The 22,787-nt window shown below is 35.8% G+C and overlaps 1 protein-coding gene across 2 annotated transcripts in view; it reads left to right on the top strand.

The window, feature by feature from the left end:
- Positions 1 to 22,787, top strand: part of grid2 (glutamate receptor, ionotropic, delta 2) — a 418,885-nt gene that overhangs the window by 330,337 nt on the left and 65,761 nt on the right. For both annotated transcript variants that reach the window (XR_001610173.1, XM_016284580.1), the window contains exon 11: positions 3,426 to 3,738. Coding sequence is in view for 1 of the 2 variants with exons in the window: in XM_016284580.1 (XP_016140066.1) it covers positions 3,426 to 3,738 (313 nt within the window). In the remaining variant the exon portion in view is untranslated. The remainder of the gene's footprint in view (positions 1 to 3,425; positions 3,739 to 22,787) is intronic.

Here is a 22,787-nt window from a genome sequence, read left to right as displayed (position 1 = left end):
TGTGTGTGTGTGTGTGTGTGTTTGTGTGTGTGTGTGTGTGTGTGTGTGTGTGTGTGTGTGTGTGTGTGTGTGTGTGTGTGTGTGTGTGGTGGCGTAAAATAACATCTGTAATTGCCCTTTGTGGGATTAATAATGTAGTAAACTAAACTATCAGAAACTAGTGCTTACTTGATGTACATGATTGTTTTTCTTCTTACACAATTTCAGGAGATGAGTAATTTTTTGATCGATTTACAAAATCATCAATATGTGTTTGAAGCCATTGCTGGCTGTCATCCTGTCAGCTAAGCTCATGTAAAAAAATAAATAAATCAGCCCATTTGTTAAAATTGTTGAACTGTTTCAAATTGCACTTAGATGTTTTATAAAGCCAGTAATTGACTTTTTTTTTTACTAACTATTTTCACAATTAAGTGGTGAATTTATTAAATATCTTAGTACTCTCCCAACAACTCTACAAAAGGTCAGTTTTTTAAATATTACAGCATATTTTGCAAAAGACAAAATCACCAAGTAGGCCTATCACAAAAACAAAGAGTCATCAATACATAGCTTTCATTTCATTTAATCATAATCATAATGCAGTTAACATTGGATAAATATCACAGGTATTATTGATTTTATTTCTATTTGCTCCTCAAATGATGGCTTTGCATTAGAGACCTGCAACAGGGTGTGGCGCGGGACAACTCTTGATGGGCGGGTGCGGGCGGGAAGAGACTTGTGTGTGTGCGGAATGCGGGAGAATAAAATGATTTGCGGGACTCCCTCAAAATAGATATGCTCTTGACATAAAATGTCTAAAACATAAAATTGTTATTTATGTTGCACAAAAGCAAAAAAGAGCAACTAATAACATTAAAATGATTAACACGTGGGATTTACAAAATCATCAATATGTGTTTGAAGCCATTGCTGGCTGTCATCCTGTCAGCTAAGCTCATGTAAAAAAATAAATAAATCAGTTTGAAATGTGTTTTGTATTGTTTGCTGTTGAATTAACTTCTGAACTACTATTACTAAACTGAAAAAAAAAACTAAACTAAATATTTTTAAAGCTTAGTCCAATAAATGCTCTTTTTGTTTTGAGGGTTAATATTGACATAAAATGTCTAAAACATAAAATTGTTATTTATGTTGCACAAAAGCAAAAAAGAGCAACTAATAACATTAAAATGATTAACACGTGGAAGCTAGGCAGAGTTTCTATTTATAACACGTGATTAAAGGGTTGCGCAATGTAGCCAATCACAGACTCAGCTGTTGATTTCTGGAACGCAATGGCCAATCAGAGGTGATTAAGTTAGAATCTACTCACCGCAGGGCTGAACTTGCGTGCTCAAGAATCCTCTCATTTTAACACACGAAGTGTAGACATTGTGAAAGATTAATTGTGCATATGTTCATTGTGTTATATCAGAGCTTTATGAGATTGCGATGAACTGAGATGTCAGCTTTTAGTGATAATAAATGAAGCGCTTCTCGCATTGTGCCATGCCAAACCATACACACAGCAGCCCATGCTTGCTTTTCTATTAAAAATGGTTTGTGAATGTTGATGCTTAGCCTAAATAACAAATATTTTATCAGGATTGCTGGGATGTTGTGGATTTTAGGAGATGTTACAGAACCATTTGATGTAAATTTCTTTGATGTGCTGAAAATATCTATATAGATTACTTTTATACAGGCGGGAGCGGGACAAAACATGAATGTCGCGGGCGGGAGTGGGACCAGATAAGATATTTTTATGCGGGAGCGGGACAGAATCTTGCGGGAGTGGGACTGAAAAATCCGTCATCAACTCATTATTATAAGGTCTCTACTCTGCATTACAAAACAATAAAATGTTTTCATTCAGCACCTCTTAGGGCAGTTTGAAATGTGTTTTGTATTGTTTGCTGTTGAATTAACTTCTGAACTACTATTACTAAACTGAAAAAAAAAACTAAACTAAATATTTTTAAAGCTTAGTTCAATAAATGCTCTTTTTGTTTTGAGGGTTAATAGTGTCAGATTAATACTATATAACTATTTTATCTTAAAATATCACATTTGATTCTTATCATATGACCCCTTAAATGTAAAATTATACTTTAACTTTAAATGTAAAATTAAACTTAAGCTAGTTCAGTATCTTTGTAGGTGTACCACTTACATAAAGTCAGTCTATCCAGTTCTCATTATTCTCTCTATTCTGAAAGTTTGTCAGGCCCTTTTTTATAAAGCAGGCCGTCTTATACTACCAAGTTTCTAGGTCGAGACAATCAGAGAGGCACTTGTTATGTGGATTAACATTTGTGAAGGTATCCGGGCGCCGGATGCTCCTCTAACCCTGCTCAAACACAGAGGTCCTGTGGGGGTCCGTGATCTCTGAAGGTGGTCAGGGAGGTTAATGGGAGTCAGACAGGTGACACTGGCTCTCATGCTATGATAATGACATGCCTTTGTTCTGCCGATGGTAATGTCTCTTGACAGGAGCTCTCTCAGGCTGCAGAGGTCTCATCTAATCTCACCGCTGCGGTGTGCACCTAGTCACAATAATTTCCAGAAGTGCCAAAAAAGAAAGAAAACACACATTAGAAGTTGTTTAGCATTTAAACGCTGTAGAAGCAATTTTGTTTTTGGCAGCAGACAGTGTTGCCTCAGTATTCATTAGAGAAAGATGTGGATATTTTTTATTTTATTAACATTGTGATTGCTGACAATGAGAAGTGCTGCATATTTGCACGTTTACTGATTGAACATAATGGAAATGATCATTTATCATTAAGCTGATTTCTTTTTGAAGATGAGATAGCAAATGGAAATAGATTTTTTTGTATCCAAGTATTAAAGATAAATGCTTTTTATACTGTTTCTCCATATAAACACAAGGAGTAATGATATTTTTAATCTTTCCAAATAATTTTTTTTTTATCTGAAATCATTTGAATTGGTTCAAGGCATACTTTTTTATCAATTTATTCCTTGAACCCAGGAGTTGAACCCATGACCTTGATGTTGCAAGAGCCATGCTTTACTATATAAGCTACTGGAGCAATATTTACCAGTACATAATAATAAATATAATATAATCTAAATTAATAACACTTTATGATAAAGTTTGCAACTTATTATAATAATAAAAACATTTATTCAATTAAACAAAATATGTATAGTTTACAACACATTTTTACACACAGGGACTTCATGTTTCAGTGATAGAGCCAGTTTTAACTGATTTAGTGAATCAAATGAATCAACCTAACACCATTTTTGCTACTGAAATTTAAATCAGAGGCGATATTAAATATTAAAGGCAACATCCTCCAGTATTTTTCTTGGATTATGCTATAAGTGAGATACACATATAAATCTGTTCTTTGTGTGATCTGGCTTTAAATGTCTGTTCTCTGTGTGTGTTTTTTTGTTTTTTTGGGCAGAGAGCAGATGTAGGTCTGTCAGCCCTGACCATCACTCCTGAGCGGGAGAGCGTGGTAGACTTCACCACTCGCTACATGGACTACTCCGTCGGTGTGTTGCTGAGGAAGGCGGAGAGGACGGTGGATATGTTTGCATGCCTGGCCCCTTTCGACCTGTCTCTGTGGGCTTGTATAGCCGGCACAGTGCTGCTGGTGGGCACTCTGGTGTATCTCCTCAACTGGTTGAACCCTCCCAGACTGCCGATGGGCTCTGTCTCCTCCACAACCCTCTACAACTCCATGTGGTTTGTCTACGGCTCCTTCGTTCAGCAGGGTGAGTTTGTGCGTGAGCGTATGATATGCTTTGTGTTGAAAGAAGAAAGGAGATTCAAGAGTGAGAAAAGGATAGATATAGAGACCAGCAGGGCAGAGAGATAATTTTAAGTGCTCACTTTCTTTTTAAAGTGTGTCTGTGTGTAATGGTAGATGTGTGTGAGTGTTTTGTGCGCCAAAGATTATATATGACAAAAGGAGAAAAATACAGAGATAGAAGGAGTCAAGGGAAAGTTGAAATTATACGCAAATCATATCTGCACTTTCTGGTTTTCCTTCAAATTCTTAAGGGGTCAGAAGCTGTTTTTTGGACAAAAGATGGAAAAATCGAAAAGTGGGAGCAGGAAAGGGGAGGGGTAATCTTCAGAAAAGGGAAACGAGAAAAGAAAGAAAGAAAGTTGAGGGAAACCGCGTCAGTTGCTGTCAGGGTTTTCTATCCTCAACATGTTGAGCAAACATCAATTGATGTCATTAAAGGTGCAGTAGGAGATCTTGGAAAATGCTAACTTCAGCCTGATAGCACTGAAAGTGAATGTCCCTCCCTTCCTGCAATCGCCGTCCAAAGCCATGCCCCCTGAACACATATACGCTCACAGATCAGAATACCAGAGACAATGTTACTACAATAGGCTACATCAGCGGTTCCAATTCCAGTCCGCGAGACGTAAATTTAAATAGTATTTATTTACAGACATATTATGTCAAACTTCTCTAGTAAGTTTTGTCTGTGTGTGAAGACGCTGCGCAGCGCAGCGCAAATCCATGAATGAATGTTCCGAAGTGAAGTAAACTTCAACGGATTTCCCCTGCTCAAGGAGAAGGGAGCAATGAACACTGTGTAGGGATCATATCGATCGGAACACAGTTGATGCACGTAGCTCACTTCTAAGGAGCTGGTTATCTGAATCGGGTGTGTTAACTAAGTGAGACATGCAAATTATGCAGATCGGGTGGGCGCGAGGACTGGAATTGGGAACCGCTGGGCTACATCATGCGTCATTCACCGGTGAGAAAACTTTAAAAGTACTAAAATACCAGGAAGGAAGATCGGGTTGTTGATGTTTGTCTGCCATTCTCGCTCTGTCTGCACAGCGAGCGTGAACGCGCTGATGACGAATCCTGTCTGCGCGAACCGGGTGGGCAGGTATGCTAATACATAACTTGACAGGCAGATAGGAAAGCCAATTAAAACGCTCGGACCGAGCATTTTGATTGGACAAACATTTCTTGGTCCTACGCCTTCCACAGAATATATAAATACAGATAAATACATTAAGACCACTTAACTTAATGATTGCTATCGGGATGTGAAGAGACTTTCAACCAGCATAACAAAAAATGTTTCTGAAGACAATCACCTATTGCACCTTTAATTACCAGCAATATTTTGTCATGTTTTTGCTACAGACTGTTTGTGAAAGCGCTAAGGCCAATTCCAGTGTTACGGATGTGACATTTGCAGTCACAATATGAAATGGTGCTTCTGAGAGAAAGTACTAATTATAGCAAACCATTTGTATGCTTTTTCCTAAACCCCTGCAGATCTTGCTGCAGATTTGCTTTCTCATTTTAGAGAGATTAACTTGCGGTATGGACAAAAATGAACACATATTGCTTGTATGTACTCTGTGATTTCCATAATCCAATAACAACAATACCTGCAGAATGAAAGTTTGGCTGTCCATAGAACAGACTTTGTTTGTGATTATAAGTATGGGCATGATTAGTTGTAAAAGCCTAAGTGGCTGTTCACACAGGAAATGCTTTTATTTAAGGTTCATATGTGCCAGATAGATGTCCTTGACTATATACATTACACAGCTCTAAGTATATTGAACATGTTTGATATTTTGAGGTGTTTTTAGAACACACATTGTTTTCATTTGTCATACATCTCCTATCAACGAGGCTCAAGTTTCTGCATAAATCTGGTAGTGTGTGATTCTCAGTTGTTTAATATACAATTCCCAATTTTTCTTTCTAACCATTTAAAAAATTGGCAAATATACAATGTCTAGTGTTTTAACATCTGTTCTGATTTTAAACGTTGTGTCGTTTTGTTTGCTATTGATATTTTTAAATGCAAGAATGTGTCCTGTGAAAACAGCCAAGTAGATGGTGTATTAACATGACCATGCGAGATCCTTATTGAGAAGATAAAGTAAACATTTTAATCCCTATTTTTGAAACTGTCAAACATGGCTTGTTTTATTATCTTCACACAGGAAATGCTTTTATTTAAGGTTCATATGTGCCAGATAGATGTCCTTGACTATATACATTACACAGCTCTAAGTATATTGAACATGTTTGATATTTTGAGGTGTTTTTAGAACACACATTGTTTTCATTTGTCATACATCTCCTATCAACGAGGCTCAAGTTTCTGCATAAATCTGGTAGTGTGTGATTCTCAGTTGTTTAATATACAATTCCCAATTTTTCTTTCTAACCATTTAAAAAATTGGCAAATATACAATGTCTAGTGTTTTAACATCTGTTCTGATTTTAAACGTTGTGTCGTTTTGTTTGCTATTGATATTTTTAAATGCAAAAATGTGTCCTGTGAAAACAGCCAAGTAGATGGTGTATTAACATGACCATGCGAGATCCTTATTGAGAAGATAAAGTAAACATTTTAATCCCTATTTTTGAAACTGTCAAACATGGCTTGTTTTATTATTGTTGCACACCTTGTGTGGGGCATGAACAATAAAATTTCCTTTAAAAGTTGTATTAGAAAACATTAATACAGTACAATTGAGACCTAAACAAGGTTACGTTCCTTGGGTAAACACTTCATTATCCAATGGAAAGGTTGACATTTGCATGGAATTGTATTTAACAAAAATCAGTGAATTTACATGAACTGGTTATAATGATGATGATTATAATAAGACAGCCTAATTGCTCCCTTGTATCTGGGTCCATTTCTGTTCTAATTGCAATGTATGTTTCTTTTTGAAATGCGCTCATTATGGTGAGGGATCAGTTTATTAATGCGCTTGCATCAGACCACTGAACCGAGTTCGGTGTCTTTTTAGGCTGAAATTGTTTAGATGGAGCTGATTACATGCTGTGGAATAGGCTACGGCACCAGAATCAAACAGAGACGCAAACGTGTACGCACAATTGTGCTGTGTGCTTACATGCATTCCCCCAACCACTTGAAACATCCCTATCATCCTTTGTCTTGCAGCCCTGTTTGATGTTTTGCAGAGAGCTGGTTGTACAAATACGCCCAATCTCTAAAACAAGAGAGAAGGGAACGGGGAGAGAAGGGACGTAGCTGGAATGGCATAGCTAGAGTCGTTCTCTTTGATGAGTCACTTTCATATGCCTCACAAAGACCTCTGCCTCTCTCCTCTGATGCTTCTTGACTTTTTGTTTTATATATCCCCCTTAAATAAATATAATTTTCACATTAATTTCTTTGCTGTGTCTTTCTGTATATCTTATACAGAGAGAATTAATGGCCATGAGGACTACATGTGAGCTATTTCATTGGGTTGGACCTTTGCAGTTCATATTAATTTTAAAGGAACATTCTCAGTTCAAAGTCAGTTGACTGGACTTGTGGCATAATGTAGATTACCACAAAAAATTATACCGTTGAATGTTAAAATACTCCGTTTTCACAAATATAGACTTTTTAAAACATCTTTTAAATCCAAGAAGATTTTCCAGAAATGTTTCTTTATCTGTGTGCGTTTTTTTAAGTAAAAGGTGTAGATTTGTAATTTATGTCAAGCTCCCTGATGTCTTAAGCTTACTAAAGGAACCACATTAATTAACTGAGAAAAAGCATTTGTGCTGATCTTTGAAGCCGACCACTGATCACTCTGTAACCTTTCTTGCATGTACTGTAGCTTTGGAATGAACTGTAATTCACATTTTTTTCCTTTTATAATGCCCTGTTGTCTTTGCAAGCAGTTTAACTAACAGCACTTTTTACTGCACTGTATCGCTATAGATACTGCAACAGCACACAGACGTGCACAATTTGACATCATCAGTATGTTTTATTAGAATCTTATGTTTCTTTATTAAATTCATATACAGAATTGGCATGGGCAGCTACGGGAGGGCTTCCAAGGCTTAAGCCCCAAATGTGTTTAGTAGAGCCCCGGAAGGTTTTTTTTTTTTTTTTTTAATTGCCTTATGTTTCCCACTGTGTTTTCAAGCCCAGTCAAAATAAAATATTTAAATAAAATAATTTAAAGCTGCAATTTGTTCTGGAAATCACATATTTGTACTTCTGCAAAAAAATTACATCTCATTTCAATTACTACTCAAGCCTTCTGTTGTGTCAACAACCCCATAGAAATGTGTAGTTTTTTTGCAAAACCTGCAAACTTTTAAAAAAAATCCAATCTTTATTTATGTCACAAGCATCCATTTTAAAAGCCTGCTAAATTCTAAACAGTTAAAAGCACAACGTACTGTATATAATGCTCACACTATAAAAGTGTATAATATTGGATAAATAATATTATAAATTATAATATTAAAAGCAGGTGTAACCTTTTTTTAAAGATTTATTTTTGTCTTTTTTTTTTTACCTCATTCAGATAACATTTCTAGGTAAGGCAACAAGGCAACATTTCTACTTTTTAAGTTTTTAAGTTTTTCATCTAATATTTTGTTTTATTTCAGGTTTATTTAACTTACCAAAAGCGTCACTACTCTGAAGCACAACCGCACTGTGAGTCGGAGTGCTGCCCACAAGGCTATCATCACTGACTAGGTGTGACATTGTTAACATTTACTATAAAATATACCCTATTTCAGTACTTCATCAAAGGATGGTCCCATAAGCATCCATAAACATCTGGGCTATGTTCCGAATATCCTCTGACCCATTAGCATCCCTGTAGTTGGTTAGGTTTGGTACAACTAATAGTAGTGGTTTCTAAGGCATATACTTTCATTAACATTTGGGCACACACAATTTCTGCAGAAAATATAAAAAACTATTTTTCTTCCACATAAAGTTTATCCACTGAAATAGGAAAGTCATGGTTATGTTTGATAGTAGATCTCAAGGGCATTTTCTCTTGCGGTTCACAAGTCGTCACAGAGATATGTTAATTCGAAGTGCTGCGGCATCAGAAGAGAATGAGGTGAAACAGACTACAGGGAGGTGGAAAAAATAGAAAGAGGGATAAGGTGACAGGTTCGATCATCCTACCGTTTGAGTGTCTTGCAATTAGATGAGTTTCTGTGACACGCGGATGCAAAACACAATTCAATATGTTCTCAGAAGCACACACACACACACACAAACAAACATCCAGTTCTCTCTCCATTCCCCTTGTTTTGTGTTCACACATCTGTTTAACTGGACCCCCACTCCTCAAACCAACCCTTACATGCATACACACATTAAAAAGTGTGGCATCACAATGAATATAAGGGCCACAGGCCCCTATCAGCGCTTTCATCTCAGCTCCTCTCTCTTATTCCTTTCATCTTCGTTCTGACTGAGCTCCCCCTCGTTCCACCATCAAGTCTGAAATATGAAAAGCGCATACTCACTCTCTTTTTTCAGCCGCGTCAGTCTGGAGAGAGACATTATAATGGCTTTGAAGAACCCTGTTTTTGTCTTACACTTAGAGGAGAACAGAACAATCTTTTTTTCTTTTTGTTCTCTTTTTTTTCCATACCACATGTCCTTTGCCTTATCACTGACACACAGAGACCCAGCGCTGGGTTCCTCAGCAAGGCACAGGATTTGCTCTGACTACCATTAGCTTTAATCTGTACAACCATGGGCAAACCAGCACACAAATACCCTCAATGGCTTGTGGGTCTTCGTCATTCCAGCATTTAAGCTTACAGACGGGTGCTCACAGACGTGGACAGGAAAAGTCAAGCCCCAGATGACCCTTCAGTCAAAAATTAGGCAAACTGAGAAGACACATTGCAGGAACTGCATGAAATCCTGTCGCAAATATCACCCTCGAGGGGCTGCAAGCTTTGAAATGTTTCAGAGGGGATTTTTTCAATCTTCAATTTTTTACAGGCCAAGGACCCCCTGTATGGTATTACATAAAACTGGGAGTTGCGTTTTAAGCCTGGCCTAATAACATGCATCTAGTACCATATTAATGTATTTCCATATATTTTTTATGAATTTTACTATTATTTTAATGCATTCCAAATCCATTAAAATAATCTTTAAAATGCACAGCCATATCCTTTTAATACATTATAAAATATTTATTATATATTATTTATCTAGTATATTTTTAATCTATGCACTGGCACACATTACAGTAAGTTTAAATTGAACAGAATTACTTAATTAACATTAAGCATTATGAACTAACAATTAACATTTTTACATTTATTAGTCTCAAGTTCATGTTAATTTAAATATACTATAGTTCATTGTCAATTTGTGTTCATTCATAATACATTTGTGTTGATTTATCCAACTTGGAATGTAAAATGTATTAGAAAATGTAGAAATTAGCATTAACCAAGTTTAATTAAGTTGGTATTTTTCCTTATTAGTTCATGATACTTATCGATACACTTTAATAATGATCGATATTTATACACTTTAATGTGGGAGGGACAATGAAACAGGTAACATTTATAAGGTCCCATTTGTTAACACTAATGCATAACTAACATTAACATTAACTAAAACTGAGCAATACATTTGTATAGTTTTTATTAATCTGATAATATTAGTTAATAAAAAATACAACTGTTCATGTTAGCTTAGGTCCATTAAATAATATTAAACAGATACATATTTTAATTTTATTGAAATGTTGAAATTAACATTTAACTAAGAATAATAAATGAATTAGAATTATTTTTCATTGCATATTCATCTAGACTAATGTAGTTAACTTATGTTAACAAAAAAAGCGTCGTACAGCATTAACATTTAGCTCTCTTAAACTTTTTATTTTTTTATTTTTAAGTCAAACATTAGTTTCAGATCAAGCAATAATTGGTGGACCTCCTGCTGTACCACTGCAGACCCGCTGTTGGAGACCCTGGTCATTGAGCAACACATCGCCTCCACTGACCTTCCTCTTTCCTGCACATGGAACTGATTTCATCATCCTCCAACCCTACTGTGCATAAAGAAGAGATGTAATGCATGCAAAATTGGAGCATAACTCAGCACTATATAATTTATTGTGAATGTGTAAGGGAGATTAGTGTTTAATTTCAGACCTTGCTGCGAATCGCCACTGGGATCCGAGATGTAAGCCACCGCACAGCAGTGCTTCCACAGTACACAGCTCCACATGCTATAAGCATAAATATGTTTTCACACAAACAGAATCTGTGCGCACACATTCTGCCTGATGTAGAACACTCATGAGATGCATGATAAAAGCTGTTTTACATGATATGTGCGAGTTCCCACCTTATTTGTTTCAATAATGTTACAGTAATCACTTTTTTTGTTTTAGCTAAGGAAGAAGTGGGTATCACTTGTGCTTTGCTTACAGTCTTGTCACACCTCTCGTGTTGACATACCATGTAATCTTTAAAGCACTATTACGCAAGCTGTTGGAATAGCAACACAAGATTGCTAGTTAGTTACACTACTGTTCAAATGTTTGGGGTTGGTACAATTTTTATAAAGATTGCTTTTAAAAGAAGTATCTTGTGCTCACCAAGGCTGCGTTTAATTGATCAAAAATACAGTGAAATTAGTAACTCAATAACTCTTTTCTCTTTTAATATATTTTTTAAATATAATTTATTCCGTGATGGCAAAGCTGAATTTTCAGCAGCCATTACTCCAGTCTTCAGTTTCACATGATACTTCAGAAATTATTTTAATATGCTGATTTGGTACTTAAGAAACCTTTCTTATTATAATCAATGTTGAAAACAGTTATGTTGCTTAATGTTTTTGTGGAAACCTTTGTAATATTTGATCAGGTTGATCAGTTTAATGTGTCCTAGCTGACACGTTAAACTGGTCAACCTGATCAAATATTACAAAAGCTTTTTTTAAATACATCTTATTGACCAAAAAAAGTTTTGAACAGTAGCGTACTTTATTTTTGCTCTGGCAAAGAAAATAGTTCCAGACAAAGGCACAGCAGAATGTCAGTATGGTGTGGAACAAAAACACTATAATTTAAATATCTCAAAAAGATTAATTGGTTCGATCTTTTTTTATGTATTTATGTATTTTATTTTATTTTATATTCATATGAACCAATCGAACAAATCGATTCACTAGAATGAAGCAGACTTTACAACTCTATATATGAGAGCAGGAGCAGTTAGTTGTGTGTGTTTGAATATTATCAACTCAGCTGTGTTTGAGCACACTACACAATACGGCTTGTTACTAGAAAAGCTACTACTAATTACTTGAGAAACATCTGAACTACTTTTAATCTACTGAAAAATTAAGGTAAGTGTTGCTACTTTTTGTTTGTTTCTCCTCAGTATTGGTAAGGACACAAAATCGTTGCATATACAGTATCAGCACACACACAACCCTGTGGTTCTCTTCACTCCCAGTAGAGTCTCTTGTCAGGGCTGTTTCTTGTATAATTGGGGCAGATCTATTTCAAGTGGATACTGTTACACAGCTATGAGAGAATACAGTGGTGAGAAAAAAGATGAAAAGTGGAGAGCAGTTGACTGAAGCTGTTCGAGGGATGCGAGACACAGGGAGCCCCACGCAGCCCATGCGAAAGATTACTCATTTCCAGCCTCACCTCACTTTTCTCTTTTCATTAGTCTGGCCCGTTTAGACAGGCCGAGAGGTGCCGAGCCCCTCGGCTGCGTGGAGTCGTAATTATTAGTGACACGCTCAGCCTGCCCCGCCTCCCCGCTGACCTAATCCAGAGGAGTGTGGTGGGGAGGGTCGACTCGACCTGTCACACTGTATGACCATAAACCCATCTCACCGCTGACATCTTATTTGTTTCACCTAATCAGACTGTGGGTTGCACTTCACAAAAGGTGGCACACAGGGAGCAAGGGGGCATAATTAGTTATTTTGCCTTCCCCTCCTGACAAAAGAGACTGTTGTCAGGTAGAAGGGTCACTTCCAATTCGTCTGTGTTTTAAGTTCAGAACTTATTGTTTTGTTGTTTTCTGGCTTTAAAAGCCTACCCAGATTACAATTTTGGGAATGTTCGTTTTTGGCTCTCAAAAAGTTCCTTTGGACCTGTCTAATGACAGGTTTTTGCACAAACAAACGAACGAACAAATGAATAAAAATGAAATGTTTTAAATTCAAAACTTGTTGTTTTCTAGCCTTAAAAGCCTGCTGTTCATATTACTTCACAGGTTTTATTTCCCAGAATGTTCCGGGAATGTTACCAGAATAGACATCCTAGCATTTCTGGCTTTAAAAGCCTACCAAGCTATACTGTATAAAAAAATAAAACATTTGAGGCTGTAAATAAAGATTATTGGAGTATGTTTTACAAGAGAGTGCTATTTCAGTGCTGTTTCTGTCTAATTATTTGTGAAATTTACTAGCAATTTCTGAGTGAAAATTGTTTCAAAGTAAATCCTACACCAACTTTTTTCAGTGTGACCATTTTTGGTTCCTCAAACATTGTGGAAATGTTTTTGGTTCTCAGAGAAGTTTCCTAAAACGGACATTCTAATGTTCTCTGTTGGGTAGCCAGGAAAGTTCACTTTAGGTTTGGAGAATATTCTCTTAAAGTCAACAAAGATAATTAGCAAATAATGATTTTAAAAATCTTATCCAAGTAAACGTAAATAGGATTTTCCATTTAGGTTTGAAGAACATTCCCCTAACATTCTCCTATGAGTAAAAAACTTTATTTTTTTTAATCTTGTCAAAACAAATTTTTCAACTTTTTAAAAATGTACTATTGTAAAATCAGCCTGTTCATGTATTCTGCATTTTATCTAGCCTGCCTCCAAGCTACTAAGAAGCCTACATGATCTTAATTAAATTTGCCATACAGTATGTACAATTATGCAGTTCTCCTTAATGTAATATTTGAAACTCCGGCTCTCTTTACCTCTGTTTTTAATATATTAGATTTTTATTAAATGATGCCTATAAGCTGTGTAACATTGATTTATTTTACTGCAGTTTGAAATATCCATTACACTTGTGCCATGTCTGCTCTATAGCCTTGCCCTTAGTAACAAGCCACGCTCCATAGAAAGCCACATAGACACAACGATATATTCAATAGTCACTTTATATTATATTATATAGATGGATGACACCCATCTTTCATGACACCCATCTAAAATCGAAAGCAACTTTACTGCATGTCTTTGAGAAACAGGCAAACCATGGCCTTCTTCTCATGCTAGTGTGAGCAGTATGTTGCAAAGTCCCACATAGTGAGTGCTGTAAAATTAGCAAATAACTTTTGAGGTTGTATGTTGTCTGAATGAGTCATGATCTGCGTGATCAAGATACGTGCATGAGAGAATACTCAGCGGCATACAGCTCTTGAGAAAAGAAGCGACGAGATTCTCACTGATCCACAGGTGCTCAGCTTTGCTGTGTATCTGACTCTGAATTCAAAAGAGATGTGGAAAGAAATATGAGATACTCAAACTGTGCAAATTATAAATGCTGTTAGTCTATTATGTTTACCAAGGCTGCATTTACTTTATCAAAAATATAGTATAAAGTAATGTTGTGAAATATTATTAATATTTTTTTAAATATAATATATTCAAATATGTTTTAAAATGTATTATTTCTGTGATGGCAAAGCTGAATTTTCAGCGTCATTTCTCCAGTCTTCAGTGTCACATGAGCCCTCAGAAATAATTCTTATTATTATCAATGTTGAAAACGGTTGTGCAGCTTTATTTTTTTTTTTCAGGATTCTTTGATAAAAGTTCTAAAGATTAGCATTTATATGAAATATAATTAGTTTGTAACATTTTGAATGTCTTTACTGTCACTTTTGATCAATATAATGTGTCCTTGCTGATTAAATTATTAATTTATTTAAGAAAAAATATATATTATTGCCCCAAACATGCAAAGAGCTGGTCATCTGTTCATAGTCTCAATACGTATACCAAATGTTTAATCTGCCTGACCCTTTCAAAGTTCAGAGTCAGACCTCAGATGTGTAAGTGTACTATGTGTAAGTGTTACTGTCATAAACCATGAATTATTCACTGTATTTTATTTTAGTTGAAAGTGTATGCCATTGGCAAAACTGGCTCTTGATGAATTCAGTCACATCAGCACTGTGTGACTAAGTGAATTACATCCAAACACCATCCAGGAAGATTGAAAATGGTCAGTGACAGCTGGCCTTTCTAGATAGATAATTTATCTGTCAATCATCTCTGCAATTATACTAGTGTTCACTCAGATGTGGGAGTGTAGAGTCAGAAGAACTCAGCACTGCCTCTGTGCCTCCTTCTTAAAGGATCGTAAGCCCACCTCCACCGAGGGAGGACAGGAGCCTTTGTTTCATTCACGCTTCGCTTCACATAGCCTTTCCCAGGATTGGTGCTTGCTGGAAGAGCTGGGCGTGTTTGCTGTAACCTTGGCCTTTTGAGTTCATAATTCATTCTGCCCAGCCAGAACATGAATGACACAAATGACTCATCATGATGAAATAATCAGCCACTCTAAATGAAAACTCTTTTGAAATTAATTCATGAGGCCCTGCATCCCCTGCCCTCCAGTTTCTGATTAAATAAAATGAGAAAAATTGACAGTGACAACGAGGGGATTAAATATTAACTGCACACCGACTGACAGCGTAGACGCCTTGAACTTTAGGACACTGATTTGCACTGCCGCCTTAGGGGAAAAGCCCAAATAAGAATTTTGCTGAAATCTTTTAATACGACAGCTTCCACCATTCTTCTTCAATAGATACTTTAAGGTCTCTAAGTCACAAATAATTACCTACAGTGCATCCAGTACAGATCTTTTATCTTTTATGGGTCAGTTAGTGTAAGATAACTTTGGAGTTTTTTGGGGGGGGCAGTTTTAACTACCTTTTTAATGCCTTAAGCAATAGTTCACCCATTTTAAACATATATGACTGACTTTAATCTGTGATGTTTTGAAAAGTGATTTTTTTTCATACATTGAAAGTCACTGGGGTCCAATGTTGTTTTAAGCTAATTTTTCGTCTATATATGCTAGATAAAAAAGCATAAATTACACTCAACTAAATTAGAAGCACATGTGAAATGTACTATACAAATTAACTTGACATGCCTTACCAATGCCTAACAAGCAGAAACTGTGTTAAATAGAATTTGACATGCAAGTAAAAAAAGATCTGATCTAAAGCATTTTTCTGCTTTACCACAGTAAAGGATGCAAATATAGTGATTGAAAGTGAACGAAAAAAAAGAAATATTAAGAATCCCCTGCGAAAATGTGTGAGAGAAGATTTGGGAAAAGAAAATTCCAAAAAAAGAGATTCCATGTTCAGTGGAATAACTCATGGAATATTGTTAAATTAGTTTGAATCCATATGTTTTAATTTAAATGCTAACCTTTTTCTTTCTAAGTAAAGCATTGTACTAAACTTGTGTTGTAATATTCACCTAAAACAGCCTTCACAAAAATTGTGTTATACTACCATATGTGGTACTTGGCCAAGTTGTCAAGATGACCTGCATGGAATATAAAAATTAATAAATTTATACAACAGTTCTTTCTGGTTCTCAGATCTGATTGACTGAGAGCCTTTTCCAGGTGTGCAATATTCTAGTGATAACAGCACTCCCAACATTTATATCACTCCGCTTGCAGTATTTCTCACAGCGTGTGTCATGGCGGATGGTCAAATCCACTATATTTTTTTATAAATAATACTGTTTTGTGTCACGGAATGTAGTTTTAAGATAGTTTTGGGTGAGAATGTAGTTGATTAGAATTCAAATATGTGTTTTGTTAATAAAGATTTGGGGTCTATTTGAAAATTTGCTTCAATGTTTTCGGAGATGTGAGCTCCAGGGTGTCAACGGGTGTCAGCGGCCACCCTGGACCAATTCTTCCGGAATTTGCCACTGGCTCTGATGTCTCTATAGTGGTTAAACATGAGAAATAATTTGTTTTGGGAAAATCTAACGGGCAGTCTTTGGTCTCATGAATCTATAATTTGTTCCAGAGCAAATCGTTTTGGCTGATGGCAAAGTCTCATAAAATTATTTTTAATATAATTGTAATGCTGTATATCGAGCGCTACATTTGTACTTTTGACTAAACTGCCTAACAACCTTTATGATGGCTGTTGTTGTTTTTTAAATATTATCATTCTTAAATAATATTTTATATAAATAATAGTAGTATTTAATTATAGTCTTTAGTATTGAGAAACAGTGTGTGTTCGTGATGGTGAATTTAGATACATTATTCCACCATTAGATGGTGACAAGAGACTGTCTTTGTGAGTGAGTCAGCAGTAAAAACTTTTATATTGAAAGAGACTGAAACAGGCTTGTAAACAAGGAAGATACTTTTACTTTCAACAACACCTTGTAAGACGCAGCCGACAAATGCACTGAGCAGTGCTGTCATCTGAAATCACAAATGGAAGGATAGTATGACAAAGATATTGCTTTCTTCAGCGGACATTCAAACTAATGTTTTATTGTGAATATGAGATTGAGCTGAAGAATGAATGCTGTATCAGATGCAGGTAATCACACTCGCTCAGTCCATCTCTCTCTCTCTCATAATACCCTACATCAGGGGTCTCCAAACTAGGTCCTGGAGGGCCGGTGCCCTGCAGAGTTTAGCTCCAACTTGTCTTAACACACCTGCCTGGAAGTTTCTAGCATGCCTAGTAAGACTTTGATTAGCTGGTTCAGGTGTGTTTAATTAGGGTTTGAGCTAAACTTTGCAGGACACCAGCCCTCCAGGACCGAGTTTGAAGACCCTTGCTCTACATAATACAGTGAGCTTTTAATACAGTAATACAATAAGCTTTTAATGAAGCAACTCAATGTTCCTTGATACTAGATCTAAAGTAATGTTTTCGAATTAGTAAAAGAGACTTGGGCTCAGCTCAACCCTCTACATTGCGAGTAAATCACTCGCATATGCGACAATCTTACTCTGGGCTACTAAATAATGTCTAACATTAGCTAATAAATTCTTAGATTTTACACGCCAGTATGTGTGTGAGAGGCGTTCAACAGATTTTTACTCGATAAACACACTGGCTGAGCGCTTGAGAGTTTCACTCTCCGTCAAGCGATCTGTACTATTTGGATGCGCTCAGTGGATCATGTCATGTACTCAATGGATGTGCAGTATGTAGCACGCAGCGCACCTGTATTTGACGTACCGTAAACTAGTGTGAAGGCGCACGACTCGCCGTCGCTTTATTGATAGCGCTGTGTTTCTCACACATGCAAAGAGAGAGAGCGAGAGTCTTGCATACCGTGCTGAATCGACACGCTACATGTAAACCATATTCTTTGTTGTATTTTCCTGTCAAAATAACAGAGTTCATTTAGAATTGTTCAGCTTTTAAGAACAAGCAGAAGATATGCCGGCTAATACGCAAATAGCTCTCGTTGGCTGGCGCTCATCTATTACCGTCCCTGTTTTGATTTCTTTGAAATTGTAAAAACTATCTGTATATAAAAACAATAGAAGTCTATGTAACGTCCCCATTTAGATAGCTAAGTAAACGTGTGTGTGTATGTGTGTGTGTGTGTAAAATAGTATATCAGTCGGGCAAGTAAACAAAAAAATGTACTAGCCAATGGCAATTATATTGCCAAGGTGTGCGTAGAGGGTTGCAACTGTTAAACATTTATTTTTATGTTCCACAGAAGGCGAGATGAGGGTGGGTAAAAGATGACATAATTATTTATTTTTAATTATTTTCTAGTGGACTGCATGTCTGCTGGCTCCTGTTTTCCCAGTCACATGTCTCTGCCAGAGCTGATTTGAATGCTCTTGCAAACTGAGCAATGTTGAGAGCACCACAGAGCCACAGTGTTTAAACTTTTCAGGGAAATCAGCCTGCTAATGACTTACTTAATGTCTCTGCACATTAGACTCTGATAGGAAGTACTTTAACATTGAAAAAATAAAACCACATTTTTAACGGACCTTTACAGAGCTTTTTCTAGTTTATATTTTTGTCCTACTTTTACACCAAGTTTTTCTTTGTGACATTGACAGGTGGTCATTTTTATGCCATTTCAAGCTGGTGAAAAGTACTGCTTCATTTGCCAAAGGTACACTCAAGCATAGAATTGTGCAATGACAGCAAAGGATGGTGAGAGGAGCCTGGGCATGCCCAAAATCCAGGCCATCTCTGTGTTTATTTAGAGCATATATAAATCACAAGATAAAAGAGAATTAACGCTAGGCTTTTATATGGTTCCCTGTGGACTAGTATAGAGAAAATGCCCCTAAAAATAAACAAACAGCTTGGTTGATGGGTTTTGTGGCTTTTTCAGCATACATTAACACCTTTCCCATCTGTATTAAACACAATAACCAATGTTTCTCCTCAAGTGGGAAAATTAAGTAATTTTTCTTGTCGGTACAGACTCTGAAATTATATCACATTTATTGATTCTGAAAATGAGAAACAAACCAGTGGAAGTAGAGTATCTGCTGAATCAGTCGTTCTTTCCTTAAAAGATTATTTCATTCTGCTGAAGTCATCAAAAAGTGAAAGAAAATTAGTGGGGTTTTTTTCTCTCCAAATTTCAGATATTTGTATGCAGCTTCTGAGTAATGATAGCGCTGTGTTTCTCACACATGCAAAGAGAGAGAGCGAGAGTCTTGCATACCGTGCTGAATCGACACGCTACATGTAAACCATATTCTTTGTTGTATTTTCCTGTCAAAATAACAGAGTTCATTTAGAATTGTTCAGCTTTTAAGAACAAGCAGAAGATATGCCGGCTAATACGCAAATAGCTCTCGTTGGCTGGCGCTCATCTATTACCGTCCCTGTTTTGATTTCAGTAAATCAATTCGAGCGAACGCTGACAACGTGATTAATATTCATGAACCCAGCAGATAATAGTAGTAGTAGTAGTATATTTTAATAATAATTACTATTACCTATGACCAACAATATCTTAAACACCACCACCAGTCCTAAGTTCAGTTAAAATGACAAATATGCATTCATTCATGGTTACCAAGTTTTAGTTCTAATCACTAGTTCTATCATTAAATAGTGCTTAATTAATTATCATAATATCATAATATAATGCTTGATTGGCTGAAGTTAAGTGTGCACATTCAGTTATTTAAGAAGCTGTTCCATTTTACAAAGATAAGCTGATTGGGTGGATTCATGTGTGTGTGTGTACCTACTTAACCATATTTTGGGGACAAATTTGTACCCAAAAGTGAGCAAAACCTGACAAAATCGGCAAAAACCTCAATTTGTTGATGTCCTCATTTGTAAAACTGTTATAAAAATAAAGTAAACAAAGTTTTTTTTTTTTTTTTTTTGAAATTGTAAAAACTATCTGTATATAAAAACAATAGAAGTCTATGTAACGTCCCCATTTAGATAGCTAAGTAAACGTGTGTGTGTATGTGTGTGTGTGTGTAAAATAGTATATCAGTCGGGCAAGTAAACAAAAAAATGTACTAGCCAATGGCAATTATATTGCCAAGGTGTGCGTAGAGGGTTGCAACTGTTAAACATTTATTTTTATGTTCCACAGAAGGCGAGATGAGGGTGGGTAAAAGATGACATAATTATTTATTTTTAATTATTTTCTAGTGGACTGCATGTCTGCTGGCTCCTGTTTTCCCAGTCACATGTCTCTGCCAGAGCTGATTTGAATGCTCTTGCAAACTGAGCAATGTTGAGAGCACCACAGAGCCACAGTGTTTACACTTTTCAGGGAAATCAGCCTGCTAATGACTTACTTAATGTCTCTGCACATTAGACTCTGATAGGAAGTACTTTAACATTGAAAAAATAAAACCACATTTTTAACGGACCTTTACAGAGCTTTTTCTAGTTTATATTTTTGTCCTACTTTTACACCAAGTTTTTCTTTGTGACATTGACAGGTGGTCATTTTTATGCCATTTCAAGCTGGTGAAAAGTACTGCTTCATTTGCCAAAGGTACACTCAAGCATAGAATTGTGCAATGACAGCAAAGGATGGTGAGAGGAGCCTGGGCATGCCCAAAATCCAGGCCATCTCTGTGTTTATTTAGAGCATATATAAATCACAAGATAAAAGAGAATTAACGCTAGGCTTTTATATGGTTCCCTGTGGACTAGTATAGAGAAAATGCCCCTAAAAATAAACAAACAGCTTGGTTGATGGGTTTTGTGGCTTTTTCAGCATACATTAACACCTTTCCCATCTGTATTAAACACAATAACCAATGTTTCTCCTCAAGTGGGAAAATTAAGTAATTTTTCTTGTCGGTACAGACTCTGAAATTATATCACATTTATTGATTCTGAAAATGAGAAACAAACCAGTGGAAGTAGAGTATCTGCTGAATCAGTCGTTCTTTCCTTAAAAGATTATTTCATTCTGCTGAAGTCATCAAAAAGTGAAAGAAAATTAGTGGGGTTTTTTTCTCTCCAAATTTCAGATATTTGTATGCAGCTTCTGAGTAAACTGACGTCCTCTACATCTTTTTTAGAGAACTTCAATGACTTTTGATGAAAAGCAAGAGTGAGAGCATTTGTCCATAATGTAATTCACAGCCAATGCTCTCAACTGTGCTTTTTTTAAGACAAAGCTCCAGATGACTCGTCTTACATCCTCATGTCAGAGATGTGCATAATATCACACTAGATTATCTGGTTTGTTGTAGCCATGCATTATGTATTGCATCTCTTTCCTAAGTACCCACTACATGCATTGAAAGAGAAGCTCTCTGTGAAAGCTCACTTGTTTTTCCATGCATTTCAATGTCTACTTCTGTCAAGTGCCTATGCCTTTATATCGCAGCATCCCTTTATTCTCACAATCATATAATTCCAAGCAAAGACAGAAATTCTGAAATTGCAATTTCATGAGAATATTACTTTAATTTAATGAGAAAAAAATGTGAGGAAACTAATGTGACTTCATTTGGAAACAAAAGACATCTCTTAATATTTTCTTTTTTTTTCACTAACAGGAGCTGCTATTTAAATGTGGTTTTTATGGCTTTGTTGTTTTAGCTTATACGCAACAGGTATATGAGATATTAAATGCTTGTCATATCTCAGGTCAGATCGCAATGTTTCTCAAAATATGATTTATTTATTTTTTTAGGCCTAGTTTTCACAAGTTTTTGAAAACTTACATATTGTCATCAATGCTGTTTAAGTATTATTTATATACTATTTATTTTTTCAATTAGCTATAATTTTTATATTTTCAGTTTTCATTTTCATTTTTTAAATTAAATTAAGTGGTAGTAATTCTGTATTGTTTGTGTTCTTGTTTTGTATTCTTATATTGTTTAAGTTAAGTTTGTTTAATTTTGATATCTGCTTTTGTCATTTTTATTTGTTGTTTTTAATATTTCTATATACCATTTATTTATTTGTTTGTTTAGTTTTTTTGTTTTATACAAAATTTTGAAATTTTGACTTGACCATTCAAAGTTTTTTATCTAGTTTATATTTTAATTTATTTCAGCTTAATTTAAATGATATCCCTTTAAAGCCCTGTTCAACTCATATCTGAAGGTGTTACATCACAATTTATATGTACAGTGGGTATAGAAAAGAATCACCCCCTTTAAAATAATCACATTTTGTTGCTTTGCAGCCTGAAATAAAGACGGACACAGTTTTTGTTTTATCCAGCTGTATTTACTCAGTGCAACTTATAGCATCCAAGTGAAAGATATAACACCAACTTGTAAAAAAAAAAAAAAAAAAAAAAAAAAAAACAAAAAAAGAATCTTGAGTAATCCATATGTAATCCAAAAAGGAATTGGAAAAAAGGATCACCCCCTTGTGTCAGTATTTTGTTGAACCACCTTTTGCTTTAGAGGGCAGCAGATTTTCCTCAAGAATTTGACGGTATTTTGCCCCACCCATTTTTCCTTGTCCTCCAGTCCCTGCTTCAGAGAAACACCCCCATAACAGGATATTACCACCTCCATGC

The sequence above is a fragment of the Sinocyclocheilus grahami genome, unplaced genomic scaffold (assembly GCF_001515645.1).
Source record: "Sinocyclocheilus grahami isolate Dianchi unplaced genomic scaffold, SAMN03320097.WGS_v1.1 scaffold185.1, whole genome shotgun sequence".
NCBI classification, from domain to species: domain Eukaryota; kingdom Metazoa; phylum Chordata; class Actinopteri; order Cypriniformes; family Cyprinidae; genus Sinocyclocheilus; species Sinocyclocheilus grahami.
This window is presented reverse-complemented; position numbering and strand designations above follow the sequence as displayed.